The sequence below is a fragment of the Tamandua tetradactyla genome, chromosome 4 (genome assembly GCF_023851605.1).
Source record: "Tamandua tetradactyla isolate mTamTet1 chromosome 4, mTamTet1.pri, whole genome shotgun sequence".
Lineage (NCBI taxonomy): Eukaryota > Metazoa > Chordata > Mammalia > Pilosa > Myrmecophagidae > Tamandua > Tamandua tetradactyla.
In genome coordinates this window covers 118,402,704-118,413,029 of record NC_135330.1, presented here as the reverse complement: position 1 = coordinate 118,413,029, position 10,326 = coordinate 118,402,704, and the positions used below count along the sequence as shown (strand labels likewise).

The 10,326-nt window shown below is 35.0% G+C and overlaps 1 protein-coding gene across 9 annotated transcripts in view; it reads right to left on the bottom strand.

Moving 5' to 3' along the window:
* ELF1 (E74 like ETS transcription factor 1) overlaps positions 1-10,326 on the bottom strand; it is a 174,123-nt gene that overhangs the window by 96,238 nt on the left and 67,559 nt on the right. For 5 of the 9 annotated variants that reach the window (XM_077158375.1, XM_077158374.1, XM_077158382.1 and 2 more), the window contains exon 2: positions 19-310. In XM_077158375.1, the coding sequence (XP_077014490.1) occupies positions 19-90 (72 nt within the window). In that variant the 5' untranslated portion in view covers positions 91-310. Of the gene's footprint in view, positions 1-18; positions 311-611; positions 807-841; positions 1,120-1,459; positions 2,020-10,326 lie in introns of those variants that run through there. The other 4 variants (XM_077158379.1, XM_077158377.1, XM_077158376.1 and 1 more) reach the window with 4 other exon arrangements.

Here is a 10,326-nt window from a genome sequence, read left to right as displayed (position 1 = left end):
TTTTTCTGGGTCTCATACCTGTTGTTCATCCTCCATGACGTTACTAGCAAATTCAAATACTAGGTCGTTCTGTTGGACAACAGCAGCCATAATAAAGCATTCCCCTTAGATCCACATGGGAAAAATTTCAAACGAGTTCAAGTATCAGGTGGCAGAGTCCAGCGACAAAATTGGAGTAAAAAAATCCACAACTAACTCTATCAAGTTCCTGTTTACCCAGCTTTTCTTTAGGAAAAGTGCTTGAAGTTTTCTTAGCTCACTGATACTCTATTCAAATTGTGGCAATTTTTCTTCTCTGTAATTTTCTGACCTGAAAAAAACAAAAGCTTTAAGTTAGTTATTAAAAAGCAATTGTAACAACTCAAAATATAACAACTGATACAAAAGGCAGTATCTCTAAAGTATTGTTTCTGTTGTTTTAAAAATATAATCAACATAACTAATGAACACAGGCTTTAAGTTAAATATATATTTTTTAAAGACATCATTCCTGCTAAAACAAGATCACCTTTCATTAGTTAAAATGAGATCTCTCCCCCCAGTTAAGCTGAAGTACTAAACATTAAAAGACAAAATCAGAAGAGGCCATCTAACAGTAACTATTTTTGTACCTGCAATAAAAAAACATAAATGCTTTCCTTCTTTTCTACATAGGAACTACAACTCCGTGAGTAATTTCATAATGTATATTTCCGTCTTCATAGAAACATTCAGACAACATCCCTAGTTTGGCCTAATATAAGCATAAGATGTAAAATCGGTTTAAACCTTTAATAAGATTTAAGATTTAGTAAGTATTATTTTAATAGCTTTTAAAAATAAGCAGAAAACAAAAGCCCACTTTCTCTTCTTTAAAAAGGCTTCTGGTAAGTAGAATGCTTTAAGAGTTACCATGCTTAAGCCTGTCTTCAGTGACTTCTTTTTTAACGCAATGAAATATATTCTTATCTCTAGCACAGGCTTGCAAGCAACAGGAAGGAAACAGCTCTTGACCACGTCATGGCAAATTAGAACATGCAAAGAACTGCACTTTACAATAGTAGAAAAACAGAAATGCAACTTTAGAGTGAAAACAATGTCATAGTGGAAGGAGACATGATTTTTAGAAATTGCCTGTCAAAGAAGCTTGTCTATTTAAAAACAAAACAAACAAAAACCTACCTGTACTTATTATAAAAGAGGAAAAAATTAAACTTAAGAGTTTGTCAATAATCATTTAAAACCACATCATATTTCCATGGTATAAATCTGACATAAAAAGACAAAGACATAAAAGTAATCACAAAAAATAACATCTAGTTCTTTGAAATAATGTTTACAATTTTAATATTAATACTTCAAAAAAAAAAAGACAGTTGACTCCAAGGAAAGGATGACCACAGAGACAAGTTGGGCAATGAAGCTGTCAGTTGTCCTCGAATATTAAATCCAACTAGTACGTGCTAACCAACTGACTTACAAATTTCCTAGTTTCTGGAAAGCCGATTCCCTAGATATTCTGGTTGTAGGGGCCATCAAGGATGACTGTGATTTCCTCAACTAGAAAGCAGAATAAAATCAGTCATAAAAACTTAATTTAACCACTATTTCTATTCACTAAGCTGGTTCCGAACCCAGTACTTTCTTGTACTCAAACATTCCACTTCCTTTACGAATGATATCAAGGAAAACAAATCACACCTCCAACATTGGGAAATTATTTTTAACTCATTCGGGTAGTTTCTGCTCAGTAACCAGATTTACAGGGGGGAGAAATGCCTTGACCTAAACTGATCACAGATATATAAACATAAGATGCACATTTTGCCCTGGATAAATATTATTTATATCTTTTTCCTTAAATTATTACCCAGTCCAATACATGTATCCTAGTCCTGTTTTCTCATGGCCCTTTATACAAACCAAATTAATTTCTGCCTCTTCCCTTCTCAACTTCTATTACTGCTTTTATGCCTAGAGTACTCCTTCCTTTCCTCAATCCCCATCCTCTTTCTTCAATGCTCAACTCAAGTCTCACTTCTTTCACCAACACTCCCAACCTCTATGTTTTGACCTCTTTGGATCACTTCCTTCAGAAATACAACACTTACTGTCCAAACCATCTAAATTAGCACTAGCTGTGTACACTGTCTCACATTTGAAAATTAGGTCACCCTAATTCAATTGAATAAATGTTTGAGTACCTAAAATTTGCAAGGGAATATGCAAGATAATTACAGTAAAATTTCTTCGGAAAGTGTGGGCAATGGAGGCTCAGTGGCAGAGTTCTCGCCTGCCATGATGGAAACCCAGGTTCGATTCCCAGTGCCTGCCCATGCCAAAACAAAAAAAACAAATAAACAAGAAATCTGTTCTGGGAAGTAACCATTGTCCAAACTTTCTTTTGTAATTATGCGAATGTGCCACAATAATAAAAAAAATTATATTAATGTCACATTATCTTAAATATCATTTTATATTATGCTATATAAAATACAGTTTATAAAATAATGACAAATACTTTTGATAAAGAGAAAACCTGAATTTGAAAAACCACAGTTAAGAAAGTAAAACTAGAAATGAAGGATGTATCCTGATACAGAAGCTTCTCTATAAGAGATTAAAATCTAAATAGGCTGTTCCAAAATCCATGTTTGTAAGTAAAGTGACATGGTAACAATAACCAATGCGAATACATCTATGTAGGCTCTATGTAAAGTTACTTTTCACTTTCTTCTCCTCGCCAATCATGCACCTGTTCTTTCTAGCACTTCTAACACTGCTATTGTGTTTTAATAATTAAACCAAAATTGAAACGACCTGACCATGATCACTAAGCCACTGTTGGGAGTAGAAAGACCTTTGCTCTGGCAAGTAAACTTTTGTTCATTTCTCTATTCTTTAAATTCATAAACTGAAACTGTGTAAGTAAACAAAAGCTTTTGTATTATTTTATTGCCTTAGTTAGGCCTCTGACTCTGTCTTCTTTCACTTTTTCTCTCTGTTCTTCCCTCCTGCATAGTTCTACTTCTACAGCCTATGGTACCAAGGTAGTTCTTGAGAATAAATTTTCTGATTCCTGATCCAGAGGTTTCACTTGTACATCTTAGAAATATCTAAGTAGCAGGGCCCAGGTGTATTAATTTTTTAAAAAGTAATAGAAGAACGAATCTAGATCAATGATTTACTTTTTCATGAGTAAACTGAGTCCTTCTGTCAAGGCGTACAACCTGAAATATAATAGAATTGAGAGTAGTATTCTTATCTTCTAAGTCAGGACTCTGATTGCTTTGCCTATAAAGCTTCACAAATCCTTTATACTGTATTATTTTAGAAAATGGATTTTTAAGTAAACAGATATATCAAATTCAGAAGAAAGTCTCCATTTCTGTTTCAGCTGCGAGCTACAAACCCACTCACTAAATTATCTATTAGATTAGTGCTTGTCAGTGTCCCTCAAACCCAACAATTCTAGAACATATTCAAAACTGAATTCATCTTATTCCACAAATTTGCTCTAAGGAAAAAACATGGATGCTCAGATTGGGGGCGGGTGGGGATCTTCTGCTTTAACCTACCAAATCTTACAGACTTCATAAATTTAAAACTTGTTTAAATTTACTAACCTTTAATTATATATTCTATATTGGAACACTGCTGAATTAGTAATTCCCAAATAAATGTCAATTTCAAAGTATCATGAATTTAAATGCCAAGGAAAAAGTAAGTGAAAACTGTTCATTCACCACACAGAAATATTCAACTTACTTGCACAGTTTTAAGAAGTCATCCAGCTGGGTATCTCCGAATAATAACTCTCCAGGCTAACTCCCATGTCTTTTATTAGATCAGGACCATACAAGAGACATGTCTGCATGTCTCTTCAAGGAGACATGCCAACAAAAATACTTAGCAAAAAAGTTCCTTATCCTCTTATCCCCAAAGTAAGCTTCAGATTTAAGGTAAAATACTTAAACAAAAAGTGGTTAAGGCCACAGGCTCTGGAGTGAAGCCGCTTGGGTTTGAATTTTCTCTAGTGTGACCTTAGACAAGTTATTTCCTTAATGTCTTGAATTACACTTTATGTAAATGATGCACAAGCCTCAGTTTCCTAATTCTCCATGGGTATAATAAATAGTACCAAAATCTAGATTTGTTATGAAAATTAGAGGCAAAAATGCATGTGCAGAATGAAACATAAATTATATTCAGTAAACATTAGCTACATTACAGCTGTAAACAGAGTGTAAAAGATATGTAACAGGTGCATGTCAGGTAACTATTCCATAGTCTCATTTCTATACTCCCTGGGGGACTGCCTGACTAGAGTTATTGCTACCTTTCAACAAATACAGGCACAATCCATTATCAACAGAAGTATAATTTTATTCCAGTGCCTAAACAGTTGGTACCATTTTGACAAATCCAGTTGATTCAAGGTAAGGGCCCTCATTCTGCCTGGCAGGCTTCCCTTAGCACAGAGTTCCATGATGCCCTTGTTCCTACGAAAATAAATTTACAAAGTGTAAAACCAAAACCCTCACTCACATCAGTAGCTATTATAACCACTTAAAAATGGTTTTATTTAACTCAATACAAAACATTTCAGTTATTATAAAAAAGATGATGATCAAATTGGTTTTGAATACCTCTCACACTTGCTTTCTTAATCCTTGATTAAATACAAATTTAAGATTCCTTCAAAAGGGTTTAAGACACAGCAACAAGATAAACGTTTATTAATTTACAATGATACCCTCTTCCTTCCTTCCAAAAAAAAAAAAAAGAAAAAATCACTGCTCTCCTTTGGAATTTGCTAACATACAAATTCATTATACTGAAGATTGATTTTTTTTTAAAAAAGGGAACTAATCAAACAACCAAACAAGCCAAAAGGTTTTAGCTTAGCCAATTCTGGTCAAAGAAGGTAAAATACACCACTTTAGAGCAATGGAACGGTGTAATAAATACTCTAGCTTTAATAAAATATTCAAACAGTGTTTGTATTTATATGTATCTATATGTTTGTAGGGTAGGGGTATCTAAAGAACTTGAATTATGTAATAACCCTGATGCCAAATACCTGCAAATGAAGCATTTTTACATGAAGTGGTAATCTAATCAGGGCTCTCTTCAACACATAACACACTCATAAGAAAAACAAATATATTTGTGGAAAACAATTTCATTAGGAGAAATACAATAGAAACAAACAAAAAAATAGAACAAGAAAGAAAATAAGAGAAGCCACGCGTTTAAGAAATGAGAAACAAGCAGTAAATTCATAAAATCTAACAACTGGAATCCTTGTGTAATAGACCATAGTTAGGCCTTTTTGTTTTCTAATATTCTACAGTACTCTATATTATCTCCCATCAGTAATGAAAATAATAAACCAATGGTATCAGGACAAATTCTGCATAACTTCCCAGGACCTGCCCATTCTCAATCTCAAAAGTGTAGAAGCAAACGATTTTACAGTTGAAAAAGATCTAAGGATTAATCTGAAATGTGTATGTACTGATTTTATGTATATATGTTATTTAAACAGAAGAAGGAGCATAACAGAGAAGACAGGATTTAACAAATGAGTATGACTGCTGAATCATTATATTGATATTTCTGTTGGTCTCCAGTGTCTTGGAGCAACTAAAATGAAAAATCGTTGAACAGTAACTCATACCAAATTTTAAAATCTGTTCCACAATCACTTGTTGAAATGTACTTAGGAATTTATTGCTTTTTTGTATATATGTTACACTTCACAATTTAAAACAAAAGTTTCAAAAAAAAGGAACTGCACCTGTGGCTTCACTGACTACTAGATAGCAAAGAGAAGCTAATTAAAAGTATCTAAATTAAAACAAAAAAGGATTACCTGGGACAACACACTCACTGAACAGATAGAGAACTTGGGCCTGGAGCAATCTGACATGCCAAAAGCTACACAGCCAATTAGTGGCAAACAGAAAGAGAAGCCCAGATTCTGAGCCCCAATTCTCTATTTATGCTCCTGGTTCTACATTAACAGACCTTAAATTCATTAGAATTTTTATTTAGCAAAATATCTGGAAAAATAAGAAATTCCTTATAAAAAATATCTGCAACAAGGTCTACACTATAGTATAACTATAAATGAAAATGTTTTTATACACCGTTCATGCTAGTTTTTCAAACTCGGTATTTGATGAATCATTTTCAGTTATATTTTTATTTGGAGCAACTGAAGCAGAAGGGTTGTATGATAACTCAAAACCTCAAGTAACGGGTGAAAGGGTAGTTCAGTGCTACAATTCTCGCCTGCTATGTGTGAGACCTGGGTTCAGTTCCTGGTCCATGTACTCCCCCCCCCCCAAAAAAAAAAACACAAACAAGCAAAACAAACAAACAAAAATTCAACAAACGGTGTTGCAATAACAGGATACTCACATGGAAAAATAATGAAATGTGAGTCTACCATGCAGTATACAAAAAAAAAACCCTCAAGTAAATTAGCTAAAGGGTTTGGTTTTTAGATTTCTCTACAGGTATAACCGTGAAGTTAGGAATTAACAAATAATTATGATTATTAAATCAGTATATAGATTTTTCTTTTCATTTTCTAAATATATTAGAAGAGACAGAGGGAAATACCTGAAATCTCTGAATTGAAATCCAGCTGCCATGATCTCTGATAATGGTTATATAGCCTTTATCTTCTGTCTGTGACTGTAAAAACCTTGTGACTAACCATCATTTGTACCCATTTATCCAGTTGTTCAACATTAGAGTCTTGTAATCACTGAAGACAGTCCTAATATTTATTAATGAAGGGCCTTGGGTCAGTCCAGAACTAACCCACCCCAAATCTGAAGTTATCTTGATAACTGACACTGGATCTAACCAAAGGTGGCTCATGAATAGGGAGGTTAAATGCAATTAAGATGTCAATTCTACTCAAATTGATCTACAGATTTAGTGCAATACCAATCAAAATTCCAACAACCTACTTTGAAGACTTGGAAAAGCTAGTTACCAAATTCATCTGGAGGAGACAGGGAGACCTCAAACAGCTAAAAATATCCTTAAAAAGATGAATGAAGTGGGAGGATTAACAGTTCCTAATATCAAAGCTTACTATAAAGCCACAGTGGTCAAAACAGCCTGGCAATGACACAAAGATAGCAGCACTGACCAAAGGAATTGAATCAAGATGCAGAAACAGGTGACCCAATCTGGTAATCTGGTCAACCAATCTTCGACAAAGACCCCAAATCCACTGAACTGGAACAAAATAGTCTTTTCAATAAATGGGCATGGCAGTTTCTTGAAGATGATTATATAATCGTGTTTCCTCAAGATATAATGATAGAGCGTTTGTAATGCGACTGTGTAATTGTGAAAATCTTGTGTCTGATGCTCTTTTTACCTATGGCATGGACAGATGAGTAAAAAATACGGATAAGAAATAAAAATAGGGGGAATAAAGGTTAAAATAAATCAAGTAGATTGAAATACTAGTGGTCAATGAGAGGGAGGGGTAAGGGACTTGGCAAGTATGAGTGTTTTCTTTTTTTTTATTTTTTATTTCTTTTGCTGGAGAGATGCAAATGTTCAACAAATGATCGTGGTGATGAATACAGAACTATGTGATGTACTGTGAACCACTGATTGTAACGGTGTCAAAAATGTTTGTATGTCAAGAATGTTTGTATGTTTGTTCACAATAAAAATATTAAAAAATAAAAAATTAATGGGCATGGGAGAACTGGATATCAATAGCCAAAAGAATAAAAGAGGATCCTTAGCTAATGTGCGGGTCTGAATCTGTGGTGTACCCCAGAAAAACCGTGTCCTTTAATCCTCATTCAATATTACAGGGTGGGACCTGCTGATTAGATGGGCTCCATGGAGATGTGTCTCCACCCACTCAAGGTGGGGATGCTTACTGAAGTCCTTTAAGAGGAAAACATTTTGAAAAAAGCTTTAGAGCCACGAGAACCATCAGAAACCACACAGCCAAAGATCTATGGAAATGACGAAGGAAAATGCCCCTAGCGGAGCTTCATGAAATAAGCAGTAGGGAGGGAAAGCTAGCAGATGTCACCACATTTGCAAAGTGCCTTTCCAGTTAAGAGAGACACCCTGAATATCGTCAGCCTTCTTGAACCAATGTATCTTTCCCTGGTACTGGACATTTCTATATCCTTCCTTTAATTCGGACATTTTCACGGCTTTAGAACTGTAAACTTGCAACTTAATAAATAGCCCCCCTTTTTTAAAAAATATTTTTATTGACAAAACAACATACAAACACAAACATTCTTAACGTATGTACATTCCATACTTGGTGGACAATCAATGGCTCACAATAGGATACATAGTTGTATATTCATCATCACGATCATTTCTTAGAACATCTGCATCAATACAGAAAAAGAAATAAAAAGAAGAGAGAAAAACTATTACATACCATATCTCTCACTGACCACTAGTACTTCCATCTACCCAATATATTTTAACCTTTGTTCCCATTTTCTTCTACACCCCTTACCATTCCCTTTCATTGATCACTAGTATTTCTATCTACTCAATTTATTTTAACATTTGTTCCCCTATTATTTATGTTTTTATCCATATTTTTTACTCATCTGTCCATACCATATATAAAAGGAGCATCAGATACAAGGTATTCACAATCTCACTGTCACACTGAGAAAGCTGTATCATTATATAATCATCTTCAAGAAACATAGCTACTGGAACACAGCTCTACAGTTTCAGGCACTTCTCTCTAGCCACTCTAATATACCCTAAATTAAAAAGGGGATATCTATATAATGCATAAGAATAACCTCCAGGATAACCTCTTGACTCTGTTTGAAATCTCTCAGCCATTGACATTTTATTTTGTCTCATTTTGCTCTTCCCCCTTTCGGTCAAGAAAGTTTTCTCAATTCCTTGATGCCATGTCCCAAATCATTCTAGTCCCACATTGCCAGGGAGATTTACATCCCTGGGACTCATGTCCCACACAGAGAGGGGGAGGGCAGTGAATTTACTTGTCATGTTGGCTGAGAGAGAGAAAGGCCACATCTGAGCAACAAAAGATGTTCTCTGGGGGTAACACAGGCATAATTTTAAGTAGGCTTAACTTATCCTTTTTGGGGATAAGTTCACAGGAACAAACCACAAGACTGAGGGCTAAGCCTATTGATCTGGTTGTCCCTGTTGCTTGCAAGAATATCAGGAATTCTCCAAATGAGGAAACTGAATTTAAATTCCCCTTTTTAAAAGTCATTCTGTTTCTGATATATTGCATTCCGGCAACTAGCAAACTAGAACACCTAACTATAAAAAAACTAACTCAAAGTAGATCGAACACCTAAATATAAGAACGAGTACCATAAAACTCTAGAAGAAAATATAGGGAAACATCTTCAAGTCCTAGTAACAGGAAGTAGTTTTCTAAACTTTACATCCAAAGCTACAAGTAATTAAAGAAAAAACAGATAAATGGGAACTCCTCAAAATCAAATACTTTTGTACCTCAGAAGACTGTCAAAAAAGGTGAAGAGACAGCATACTCACTGGGAGAAAATATTTGGTAACCAAAGTGGGCCCACCTGACATACACAGTAGCTTCGACTTTAACCTACACCTCATTATAATACTCCACCAAATTGTTACCGGACAAAGACTGTGAATTTTTTTGTCGGATGCACTCAATAACCAATTCCTGAGAAACGGGGTTTCAAAAAGAAGAAGTGCTTAGATTAGGCATGTGGTAGGAGAGCAAATAGCCTATCGGTCCAAAATCTGTCTCTCAAAACTGCAGTAATTCTGATAGTATTACAGGAGAAACATCAACAGAGTTCAGGATAATAAGAATAGTGGACCCAAATGATATAATTAGAGGTGCTCTAAATATTGAGCATGCATATATTGATTATATGCTTAGTCACAGGTAAGAAAGTGGCTGAGTATTATAATGTAAGGACAACTGGAACGGGACAACAGTAAGAAGGTAAGAGCCATGGGCCCCCCCGGAGAGTCGGGAGGAATGTCTAAGGAACTAGAAACCAACCAATGTGCATACTGCAGGAAAAAGGGACACTGGAAGAGAGGGATTGTCCTAGCCACTCCCAGGGAAGCTAGAGGGCCCAAATTCCAGATGTCCCATGAGATGATAATGCAACTGACAGCTGGAATGAAAGAGTCCAGGGGCTCTACTGGAAGAAACACTATTTATTTCAATTTCCCACCAAGAGCCTCGGTAACAATAGAGGTGAGAAAACAATTAATTGACTTTCTTGTCGATATAGGAGCCACACATTCAGTATTAAATTAAAAACTTAATGCAATTTC